We start from the raw sequence: 12,213 nt of genomic DNA, 5'->3' as shown, positions 1-12,213 counted from the left end.
CGTGTGTGGGTGTGAGTTAGTGTCAGCTGTATGTGTCTATCCTGAGTGTTGAGTTATTTGCACGTTTTGATAAGTGGATTTAACAATCAGCAGCAAGTGCATAAGCCAAAAAGATAAAAGCGATTCCATTCTTTTTATAATTTTTTTTTTTTTTTTCATTTCTTTTTTTTTCGATAGCTGCTCAAAGAGTCAGCAATTTTTTTATGAGGGGTAAAAGGCAAATCCGAACAAAAACGCATATATAATAACATACATTGATTTATTGATATGTATCAATGACTTTACCACATTAAATACCATATTTTAAGCACAGACACAGCTTCGAGAATAAAAGAACCAGGTTATTTAGATTCCTTCTTCATAATATAAATAAAATATTATATATATAATAATACATTGATGGATGATGCAAATAAAGGAAAACTAAATTATCCACAATTTAATAGCTATAAAAATTACATCTTTGTTGTGGACTGCCTACTTAGCATCTGGCTTCCCTTGGCTTATATACAATATAAATATTTTAGACTCTATACTACATTTATAATGTATAATTGAAACATTTATGATTCACGTTTTATGCAACTGTCGGTTACTTAGCCTAGAAGCGCGATTTTTGATTATGTGATTCTCGCCTGGTCAATATTATGCGATTTGCCTGAATATTTTGAAACATGCCCCATGATAGAGCACACAAATTGGCAGGCAAACAAAACAGCGTCGGCGATATTGAAAAAGCTTGTTGCTTTTGCTGGCATTTGAAAATCACACAAGACGTGACCAGAAATTTAAGATTGCCGCACACAGATGAAGCTTTATAAAAATTTCATAAAAACCAAAAATAAAACCTCCGCAAAGATCCAGCCAAAATGGAAGCGTACACACATATTTTACAAAGAAAATAAATATGAAATATGATAGTATCACACAATATTATATCTTGGAAAAGAGAAAATATGTACAATTCTATATGTAATGAACATATATCTATATTTACTATATGTATTTTTTTTTTTTTTTTAATATATTTTATGAGCGGGCGGTGAACTGAGGCGCAAGTTGTCCGGGCTGCCAGCTGCAGGTGATTCATAAATTCATCAAATTGCGCGCCGCATGTCGGATTTATTGTGAGCCAACTGCCAACTGCCAACTGCCAAGCAGGCAGCCCTGTCGATAATATAGCCATTTCCCATTTCCCATTCCCTTGGCCAGTGCCAACCTCTGTGGTTGGCTGGGAAGACGTAGAACCAAAAGGCGACACTGTCGCGCAACTCGTAATGTCGCTGTCGTTTCTCGCTTTTTAACAGTTCGCACACTCCAGCGCATAAATTGCTAATATTTCTGAGTGCGTAGTCAACACACTCAAGCACACACACACACACAGACACACACTCACTCGCCCAGCCACACACAGTTTATAGAAAGTGCATTACATGCAATCAGAACGTTTTGTTGCAAAATGTCGACATCCTGTGCGCCAAGCAGGAGCAACATATTAAAACAACAACAACGACAACAACAAAAACTGGAACAACAACAAATATATAATACTGCTGAAAACTCATAAAATGCAACTTTTGCAAGCCAAAAGCGTCAACTGCCGAATACTTCCCACAGCAAACACGCACTCAAACTAGGCGGCATTCCCATATACTATACTCTGCAGAAGGGGTACTTTGAATATGTTAAGAATATTGACATGCATGGAAAAACTTAATGTTGCCATCCAGCTATCTATCTAACACCAAAAATTTGCCTATTGTTTATATTATTAACAAACAAAAAAATAATAAAAAAAAATCTATCCTTCAAAACTTTAAATACTACTAAATGTCATATCTTTACCCTATATCATAGAAAAGTTTTTAGCGTTTAAATGCCATATCTACTATTATGTAATGAGTTAGAGTTCATAAAAGTGAAATAAAAGCCAAATTTGAGACTATACTATACCGTATAATCTGATGAATTAACGTATATATTGAGCATAAGATTGATTTGAAGCACAATTCTACCTTCTTTCGTCACTCCATCGATATTTAAAATATTGCTAAAATAGTTTAGATAAGGTTTTTACCATTTCGACTCATTCAAATCCCTTCCAGCCCATAGTGTATATAATATTCAATAAGCCATGGACAGTCCATTTTTCGTCCCTTTTTTATGTATTTTATTTTATTCTTTTTTGTCCAGCTTGTTTTTCGAGATTCCACCTAATGCAAGAGGATGAACATGTGTTTGCATAATGAAGACCTGGCACCATGAGCGCGACTTGATCCTTTAAAAGCATGCGGAATGTGTAGAGGCTTTTGAGCAATTACTATACACATACATATATTTGATGAGCAAATCTATTTGACGTACATCGTGCGGAGCAGCGCAAAAAACTTGTACGACAATTGCAGCAGCTGTAAAACAAAATTTGAGCAGAAACAAAAAGTTAATGGACATGCAAAAAACCAAATCAGCAAAATGCTGAAAGAAATACAGAAAATATACATAGAGTTGAACTTTTGAACAATGAACAATGAACAGAGATGAGCAATCCATAAGAATATTAATTGATACACACTTCATTAATGATAATTTCTATTAGATAAATCTGATTTATAAAGCTGCTATTGACTTCGACTTTCTCATGAAAACTTTGCAGAAACTGTATCAACTTACATCAGTCATGGTGCCCCTGGTGATCTGTATAAACACAGTTGCCTTCAGATAAGTTGGATCCTGCGAGCGCATCATGATAAAGACAAGAGCTTTGCGGTAGCGCTCATCCGCCATGATCCAGTTCTGATTATAGGCCGCCATAGAAAAGCCAGAGCTCTGAATGGAAAAGGTTAACAATGGTGAAAAGCTGATTGATTGAGGAATGCAAATGTATTGCTTATGTTTTTCATTTATGAATATCATTGCGTTCTAGCAACAACAGAAACATGCGATCTCTAATCTAATGTGCCATCAGTAAGAAAAGAAGCGACAAAACAGAAGAAAGGTGCTAATTTGCGTAATTTGTATGTCCCATATTCTCTTCTACGCTCTTCCTTCTTGTGCATTTGTTTCACGTCTAGATCTCACGTCTGTGTAGCAAGTCAACGAATTGTGACATTTGAGGCAGAAAGACTGCGTAGCTATGAGGCGAAAGGAGGAAGCATCCCAATTTTGTGAGTATGTTTTGCTCGATCAAGAACGAAAGATGAGAAAGTGGAATTAAATGAACATGCTACATGTGTATGCACACACATACATGAATGTGTATGTATGTACATATATAAAACTTCAAACGCAAATAACACATACTATTCATTGAAATTAAAATGTAAATAGTAAAATATATGTAGATAAGAAAATAACCTTTTGATTTACAAAACTAACAAAAAAAAATTAAATAAACCAGAATGATACGAGCTTTGGCATTAGTTTAATATTTGGTTTAGTAGCTAAGTCGTATGATACAACACTGCTGCAAGTCCAAAAACCGCAAAAAAGACAATCAACGGGTTCTTTCCCGAAAAAGCAACCTGTCATAGACATTTTTTATCACCATAGATAGCGCCAAATTTAAGTCCTTAGGCAAAACTTACCATGGGCCAAAAAAGAACAAATTCATTTTTGGAGCAGCATAAACTAGTGCTCCCATTGAATTTGTAGGCAAAGAAAGGGCAAAAATTGCTCGAATTCTGAAAATATAGCAACGGTGTAGTAGGTATATGCACTTACCGCGTCAACTATCAGTTGTCCATGATAGCAAATCAAGTAGGCCTGACTCAGGGAGCATCCGAGAAACAAGAGCAGTTTAATCGCCTCGTCGGGCCTCACACCCACGGTCAATTCAAAGCTCACAAAGCAGAGCACAAACGAGGAGATCAGAAAGTTCAATATCAAAGGGACACCGAATATCTCATTCAGCTGATCAGAGAGGCGTAGCAGGCGATTGTGATAGTGCACGACTTCGGAGAGGAGGCGCGAGTCCTGCGCCCAATCGCCGGTCAGCTGGTGATCCTCAAACTTTTGCGAGAGATAGTTGAAGTGCATGATGATCTGAGTGATAACGGCGCAGAGCAGCAGATCCGTAGACACCTGACCCGCCGCGGAGGTGTAGCCAGCAAAGTTCTGATTGAAGAACATTAGCAGGTACTTCAAGCCGTGCCCCGGGTCCCAGGGTACGTAGACGGGATAGGGCAGCGTTTCGGGAACAATACGCGTCTGCAGCCACCAGTCGTAGATGACGTACTGTATGAGATTAAACAGATTAAACGTCCAGATGGCCACGGAGTAGAGCATGGAAAACATGAAGCTGATGCGGGAGCAGGAGTTCAAATAATAATCCAATTTACAGGCAACCTGCGCTGGCTTGTCGCGTGGAAACAAATCCTCTAGGTCCCGAACGATGTGGCTGAGAGTCGCCTTATTCAGCCAAACGAAGAACATTTTGCTGAGGCCCACTCCGATGAAGCCTATGTAGGACATGACCATGACGGCCAGCACAATTTCCTTGTCAACGACAGCTTTCACCACAAAAGAGAACTCGGCTATCATTATAAAGACCACATTAACGATGTTTGCCCAAAACACAAAGGTAATCCAAGCTGATGCTGCTTTGGGGCGCTCGTGGCTCGAATAGGGCTCAATGCCAACGCACTTGTAGAAGAAGTTGGCATACTTCATGAAGCTATCCATCTTGGCCAGCGGCATGGTCGGGCGTTCCTTCTCGACTTTCAGCTGAACGGGTGCCAGCACGCACTTTTATAGCCCAGGGAAATTCTATTTACTCATTCAAATTACAGTCCTTGAGCTAACAGTTAATAGTTTACAGTTACGGCGCGTGGGAGCCATCGGCTTGATCAATCCATATGCCAAATTATAAGCTACGCAGCTCGGCTGTAATTATTGCTTACGTTCATTATTTTGTATAAACAATTGCTGGCTAGGGCTCAGCCCCTCCCAGAAGCGCCTGCATAATAGATCATGCCAAGATAAAATCGACATCAATACACGCAGGGAAAGTGTAAGCGGAAATTGTATATACCATCTGAGTAAAGATTAGATGAAGTGAATAAAGTGGGTATGAGAAACACTTGAGATATGTCTGATGTATGGTAATTAAAATTATTTATTTATTTATTTTATTAATAAGCATTTATTTTATTTAATAAGCATTTGTTGGATATTTCTGCAGATTACACAATTTTGTGGAGTGCAGCGTGTTCCTGCACTGTTGCCCTTCTTCCTCTTGCTAATCAACTCCCCGATTTTTCACTAGCACGTTCGATTACATCCATCGCAACCAATTGGCAACCTCGTTAGGACTACACTTGATATTAGAGTTAACTAACATCTCACTTAATCCATATTACCCAATACTATGCATGAACCGACATATCGATAAGATATTCTACTCGAATAATACTATAATCTGCGATACATACATATGTTCTCATTTATAAATATTTCAGTTCATCTGTAATTTTATTCTACTAATACTACTAGTATTACCTTAAATATTCTCTGTAAAAGAATGTAGATGCATACCTATGGGATAAAAAAAAAGCTTTTTCCTATTAGATAAAATATTTTGTGGGTCTCGTGATATTTCTACAATTTTAGGGTTCAGACTTTGTATTTTCTAATATGATAAATTAGTTATTATGATATATGCTAAAAATAGACATTTTATGTCATATTAAAATACAATTTTGGTTATTTACTTTACAGAATGTATGATTTATTTAAAGAATATTTTGACAAATATTTATAATTCATCAAAAACTAATCCTCTTCCTCTCATTTTCAGGGGCTTGTAAGTTTTAATCCATAAAATATCTGATGCTTAATTTTTTGGTTTTTATTGAACAGCTTCTTTTTTTTTCGAGATTCCAGTTAAAGCATTCAGAATGTGTAGAGCATTCGTGCAATTAGCATACCATGTACGCATAAATATACATATACATATAATTGATGAGCAAATCTATTTGACGTACATCGTGCGGAGCAGCGCAAAAAATTTGTACGACAATTGCAGCAGCTGTAAAACAAAGTTTGAGCAGAAATAAAAAGTTAATAGACATACAAAAATCAGTACAATTTTAAAGGAAGTATAGAAGATATACAGTAAAGATATATAAGAAGTTGAGCTAAAATAGATAAACAATTTATACGAATATTGATCGATACACACTTCATTATTGATCAATTCGTTTAGGTAAATATGATTTATAGAGCTGCAATTGAGCTCGACTTTCTCATGAATACTTTAACTGCAAATGAGTAGATTTCCTGTATCAACTTACATCAGTCATGGTGCCCCTGGTGATCTGTATAAACACAGTTGCCTTCAGATAAGTTGGATCCTGCGAGCGCATCATGATAAAGACAAGAGCTTTGCGGTAGCGTTCATCCGCGTTGGTCCAGTTGTGATTATAGGCCGCCATAGAAAAGCTAAAGCTCTGAATGGAAAGGAGTAACAATTGGAGAGTTGCATGAATTCACTCACAACAAATGTACGTTACATAGAGTCCATTCGATATGAAGCTGAATGAGTGAGTTGGAGTGAGCTCTAGTCGCCATAACTTACGGCCTTAAATAAAACAAGAAAGTTCTAGTCGAGACTGCTCCACTGGGAGATACCCTGAACCCTCCAAGCTGATATTCAACTCATTCTGCACTCCTTTTATGCACACATGCATATACATGTATGCACATGCACGTGTATTACTCGCTCTGCTGACTGCGCAGTTAGCAGCGCCTGGGCTTGGGCTGCGCTGCAGTGTGGGAAATATTATGAGAATTTAATTGTTGAATAGTTTCTTTTGTAGATGGAATCTTAATGAAACTTTTAGAGGGTGATCATATGGTTAATATATCTGTACATTCCAAAGCACATGTCTCTAGTACTTGAAATGCGTTTTTTACAAATTGGCGAAGGGGGCGTGGTATCCAAAATCTGTAAATTACAAAATCTTTATATCCATTAACTTTGTATACAACGGAAATTTGAAGTCCCAGGTCTAAAAGTGTTCAAATTAGGCTGATAAAACAAAATCGATTTTTTGATTATTCTCGATAAAAAAGTTATCGGATGAGTTATCGAAAAAATATGATATACGTGCGTGTGGCATACACGAGTATGCATGCCAAATTTCAGCTCTCTAGTTCTTATATCTTCTGAGATCGTTTTGCTCATACAGACGGACGAACGGACGGACAGGGCTATACCGACTCAGCTCGTCGTCCTGATCAAGAATATATATACTTTATGGGGTCTGCGATGATTCCTTCTGCCTGTTTCATACTTTTCACAAAACCATTATACCCTGATTTCCCATTTTCAATTGGTTCAGGGTATACAAATTAATAACAGAGCGTTATCTGACAAAACTACAGTAAAAATTCGAATATCGTAGCTGCAAAGATGTACTAGATTTAAAAGGGAATAGCTATCGATGATTGCTCAATTTTAATGGGAAACTTGAAACTTGAGTTGACTGCGTTTGGGATATGAATGAGTATAAATCGGTAACGCCCGACTGCAGCGTTCTTACTTGTTTTTTGCATAAACTACTTCGTATTTGCTAGGCTCGGTCGCTTGTGGCATGATCACATTTTCATATGCCATGCGCTGCTTTTGTGTTACTCTGTCTCTCTCTCTCTCTCTCTCTCTCTCTCTTTCTCTCTGTCTCAGACTCTCTCTATGCTCCCTTCCACTAAATTAAAATTTGTTCGTGACGATCCAATTTCTTCCTCATGAGTAAAAAGCATATCGAACTCTTGCAAGGATTTGCCATGCATATGAAAGGTATGAAACTGTTGATGCGCTTTAAGAATATGTTTTCGCGACACACACTAACATATGATCCCGTGCTACACGTATGAGAATATTTGTGTCTGTATGTGTTGCTCGGCTAAATATTCTGCCTACGAGTCCTATACGAGCGCCTTCTTTCATTCAAGCCGTTTCGGCTAAGCTTCTGTGTCCCTCAACAATGCTGAGTAAACATATGAACATATTTATGTTGCTCATTTTTAATTCGAACACTGTTTTTCTCGTGTTAATGCAGCTAATAATTGTGTTCAATGTGATATAAATTTATGCATATCAGTAAAGTGCGATCTCTAATCTAATGTGCAATCAGTATGAAAAGAAGTGACAGAATAAAACAGAGGTGCTGCGTAATTTGTCCGTGATTCTCTTCTACGCTCTTGCTTCTTAGGCCTTATGAGACACAAGTTGTGACCCACAAATGGGTCTCACGTCTGCATAGCAAGGCAACGAGTTGGAGTGAGAGAGACAGAGTGCGCAGCTAAGAGACGGGAAAAAGGTTGCTCTAGCACAAACAAATGAAGATGAGCAAGTAAATGAACATGTTACATACACATACGCATATGTATGTATGTAAATATGCAAGTATATAGTAGGTTATGCAATTACCGCATCAACTATCAGTTGTCCATGATGGCAAATCAAGTAGGCCTGACTCAGGGACGATACGAGAAACAAGAGCAGTTTAATCGCCTCGTCGGGCGTCACACCCACGGTCAATTCAAAGCTCACAAAGCAGAGCACAAACGAGGAGATCAGAAAGTTCAATATCAAAGGGACACCGAATATCTCATTCAGCTGATCGGAGAGGCGTAGCAGGCGATTGTGATAGTGCACGACTTCGGAGAGGAAGCGCGAGTCCTGCGCCCAATCGCCGGTCAGCTGGTGATCCTCAAACTTTTGCGAGAGATAGTTGAAGTGCATGATGATCTGGGTGATAACGGCGCAGAGCAGCAGATCCGTAGACACCTGACCCGCCGCGGAGGTGTAGCCAGCAAAGTTCTGATTGAAGAACATCAGCAGGTACTTCAAGCCGTGCCGCATGTCCCAGGGTACGTAGACGGGATAAGGCAGCGTTTCGGGAACAATACGCGTCTGCAGCCACCAGTCGTAGATGACGTACTGTATGAGATTAAACAGATTAAACGTCCAGATGGCCACGGAGTAGAGCATGGAAAACATGAAGCTGATGCGGGAGCAGGAGTTCAAATAATAATCCAATTTACAGGCAACCTGCGCGGGCTTGTCGCGGGGAAACAAATCCTCTAGGTCCCGAACGATGTGGCTGAGTGTCGCCTTATTCAACCAAACGAAGAACATTTTGCTGAGGCCCACCACAATGAAGCCTACGTAGGACATGACCATGACGGCCAGCACAATATCCTTGTCAACGACAGATTTCACCACAAAAGAGAACTCGGCTATCATTATAAAGACCACATTAACGATGTTTGCCCAAAACACAAAGGTAATCCAAGCTGATGCTGCTTTGGGGCGCTCGTGGCTCGAATAGGGCTCAATGCCAACGCACTTGTAGAAGAAGTTGGCATACTTCATGAAGCTATCCATCTTGGCCAGCGGCATGGTCGGGCGTTCCTTCTCGACTTTCAGCTGAACGGGTGCCAGCACGCACTTTTATAGCCCAGGGAAATTCTATTTACTCATTCAAATTACAGTCCTTGAGCTAACAGTTAATAGTTTACAGTTACGGCGCGTGGGAGCCATCGGCTTGATCAATCCATATGCCAAATTATAAGCTACGCAGCTCGGCTGTAATTATTGCTTACGTTCATTATTTTGTATAAACAATTGTTGGCTAGGGCTTAGCCCCTCCCAGAAGCGCCTGCATAATAGATCATGCCAAGATAAAATCGACATCACTACACGCAGGGAAAATGTAAACGGTAAACGGAAGCGCGTAAGAGCGGAAAAGCGGAAAGGTAATGCCAGCTCTTGTAGCCAAACAAAACAGAAATCGAGCAATTGAAACGCTTAAATAAATGCAATGGCAAACGAATCAGCGCATCGAAACCAAAATGAAGTCATTTTTCACCAATCGATTGGTGAATTCAGAATGGTTGAGCGTAGAATCGAATCGAAATTGGTTTGCCAAATGGCCACCCCAGCAAGTCGCCACCAACTGAAGCGCACTTCAAATAAATTAAATCTTCAAGTTTCTCGACAAGGCATCGCACCGAATTGCTTGCATAGAACACGCTAGCCCCAATTACAAGTGTGCGTTCTACACTGGCACAAACCGGAACCGATGTGTACTGCATACCTTATGCGAGAGCAGTCTAAGAAATTGTCATCATGAAAAAAAAATAAAACAACATTTTCTAATATTTAAAAATTGTTATTTGAAAGTGTTTTTATCTTCCTTTTGTTTAACATAATGTTCGAACATAATTTTTATAATTCTCTATAATATAACTTATATAATATAATTTTATTTGGATTTCATTCAACAAATTACTTCAAGAACACTTCTTAAAGATGCCAAGTTATTAATAGCTGTTAAATAATTTAGAGTGGAATGTCTATGCTTTGAAAATGAGCCAACTGGGGATGGATATTTTATATCTCAGCTGTGTTTTCATTACAACAAGATGAACTGAAGAGGTATGAGATGGAGTAGTTCAAACATGAACTATGTAAGATATTTAATATTATTTATTTTAATTTTTATTATTTATTATAAGTATTTTAATTCATCTTCAATCCACCCTTTTTAGATATTCTGATAGTTCATTGAATTTGTATATCAATAAAATATATATATTGTATAATGTATTATAATAGATATGACCCCTTTAACTTTTAAATATGACTTTTCAGTTTTTCCAATGAAGAGATACAAGTTCTTAATCTTGCTTTTTCCAAGTGTAGAGCATGAAGCTGTTTTTGCGTTGGACTCCACGCTTTTTCTTCAATATGGTAAAGTCGACTGATGATAGAGCAGCTCGGAAAGGTGTGCCATGCTAGGAATGGTAAAGCAGAGGGCTTCCATGTGAGCCAAAGGCACAAAAAACCCGGCCAGCAAGTGCGGTTAGTGGAGACTCCTGCGAAATTGAAAGACAACCCCGATGCGCGGACTGTGTCCGGCAAAGGAAATTCAGGCGGGCAATCGTAACGCATAATATGCCGAACTTATCACGCATGAAAATGCGCTTGTGTACTTGTGCGTGTTTTGTGCAGCTTTCCACTTTAGAGTTTTAGTTTTCTTTAACGAAAGCTTGAAGCTGAAAATACAATTAAGCCACTGGGACAGAAGTTTCTCAAGTGTTGGTCCCCGCTGAATGAAATTGTTTTGTTGCACAAATCAGTGCGAAGAAGGCAACTTACGAGCACTGGGGCAAACACACGTGACACGACACGACACGAGGGGACACGGCGAGGCAATGCGACGGCAAACTTTGGCCAAACTTTTATGAGCAGCGAACTAATTTTATATGAGTTTGCCCATGTTTTGCTTTGGATATTGCGCCGGAGACCCCGCGCTGCCCCATGGTGGGAATTGATTTGAGATTTGATGTCAAAGCATGCGCCCCAAAATTTGCATGTGAAAAAGGGGAGACGAAGGAATAGAAAACTGTCCGAAAGCGAAGCCATACTTTGGGCTCACTCGTCGCTCACCTGGTAATTCCAGTTGCAGCAGTACTCATAGAATCTTCTTGCACTTCATTAAGGCAATTTGAGCTAGACGGCCGCCCACAGAAGTCAATTTACCGGCACCCAACTTGGCCTGCGCTTCACTTTCAATTGCAACCCATTCAAAGCTCAAAGTTCTCATGACATGTTAATCGTCATTCACTCGTAAATTTGTAACAGTAAAAACGAAACTCTAACCGCTTTAAGTGAGGATTAACTAACAATGAAATACCCTGCAAAAGAATTTGTATACCCTGAACCCAATGAAAATGGGAAATCAGGGTATAATGGTTTTGTGAAAAGTATGTAATAGGCAGAAGGAATCATCGCAGACCCCATAAAGTATATATATTCTTGATCAGGACGACGAGCTGAGTCGATATAGCCCTATCCGTCTGTCCGTCCGTATGAGCAAACCGATCTCAAAAGATATAAGAGCTAGAGAGCTGAAGTTTGGCATGCATACTCGTGTATACCATAGGCAGGCATAACTCATCCGATAACTTTTTTATCGAAAATAATCGAAAAATTTATTTTGTTTTTTTTTTATTTTTTTTTTCAGCCTAATTTGAACACTTTTAGACCTGGAAACTTCAAATTTGCGTTGAATATAAAGTTAATGGATACAAAGATTTTGTAGTTTACAGATTTTGCCCACACTGCAACGCAGTCCAAGCGCTGTCACTGCTAACTGCGCAGTCAGGAGCGCGCGTAATATGCTTGCGTGTGGATGCGTGTGTATG

The 12,213-nt window shown here is 39.0% G+C and overlaps 2 protein-coding genes across 2 annotated transcripts; both read right to left on the bottom strand.

Annotated features, from left to right (window-relative positions):
• Nucleotides 1-1,876: 1,876 nt before the first annotated feature.
• Nucleotides 1,877-4,762, bottom strand: LOC26528198 (odorant receptor 85c). Its single transcript, XM_015166267.3, has 3 exons — nt 3,721-4,762; nt 2,671-2,826; nt 1,877-2,408 (listed from the first exon to the last, which is right to left on the bottom strand). Exons 1-3 carry the CDS (start codon nt 4,693-4,695, stop codon nt 2,352-2,354), a joined length of 1,188 nt encoding a protein of 395 aa, XP_015021753.1. The 5' UTR covers nt 4,696-4,762; the 3' UTR covers nt 1,877-2,351.
• A 1,018-nt stretch (nt 4,763-5,780) lies between these two features.
• LOC6572199 (odorant receptor 85c) lies at nt 5,781-9,470 on the bottom strand. Its single transcript, XM_001998312.4, has 3 exons — nt 8,429-9,470; nt 6,291-6,446; nt 5,781-6,025 (listed from the first exon to the last, which is right to left on the bottom strand). The coding sequence occupies exons 1-3, from the start codon at nt 9,401-9,403 to the stop codon at nt 5,969-5,971; spliced, it is 1,188 nt and encodes a 395-aa protein (XP_001998348.4). The 5' UTR covers nt 9,404-9,470; the 3' UTR covers nt 5,781-5,968.
• Nucleotides 9,471-12,213: the final 2,743 nt, after the last annotated feature.

Source organism: Drosophila mojavensis, unplaced genomic scaffold (assembly GCF_018153725.1).
Source record: "Drosophila mojavensis isolate 15081-1352.22 unplaced genomic scaffold, ASM1815372v1 contig_19, whole genome shotgun sequence".
Taxonomy (NCBI): Eukaryota; Metazoa; Arthropoda; class Insecta; order Diptera; family Drosophilidae; genus Drosophila; species Drosophila mojavensis.
Note: the sequence above shows the minus strand (reverse complement) of the source record. Positions and strands in the feature narration are given on the sequence as shown.

What these genes read in the sequence shown, in the direction of transcription:
- LOC26528198 (XM_015166267.3), bottom strand. Translation starts at nt 4,695, where the DNA reads ATGCCGCTGGCCAAGATGGATAGCTTCATGAAGTATGCCAACTTCTTC. An exon ending in GACAACTGATAGTTGACGCG is followed by an intron (nt 2,827 to 3,720) that starts GTAAGTGCATAT and finishes TTTTCCATTCAG; the next exon opens with AGCTCTGGCTTTTCTATGGC. An exon ending in CCAGGGGCACCATGACTGAT is followed by an intron (nt 2,409 to 2,670) that starts GTAAGTTGATAC and finishes TTTGTTTTACAG; the next exon opens with CTGCTGCAATTGTCGTACAA.
- LOC6572199 (XM_001998312.4), bottom strand. Translation starts at nt 9,403, where the DNA reads ATGCCGCTGGCCAAGATGGATAGCTTCATGAAGTATGCCAACTTCTTC. An exon ending in GACAACTGATAGTTGATGCG is followed by an intron (nt 6,447 to 8,428) that starts GTAATTGCATAA and finishes CTTTCCATTCAG; the next exon opens with AGCTTTAGCTTTTCTATGGC. An exon ending in CCAGGGGCACCATGACTGAT is followed by an intron (nt 6,026 to 6,290) that starts GTAAGTTGATAC and finishes TTTGTTTTACAG; the next exon opens with CTGCTGCAATTGTCGTACAA.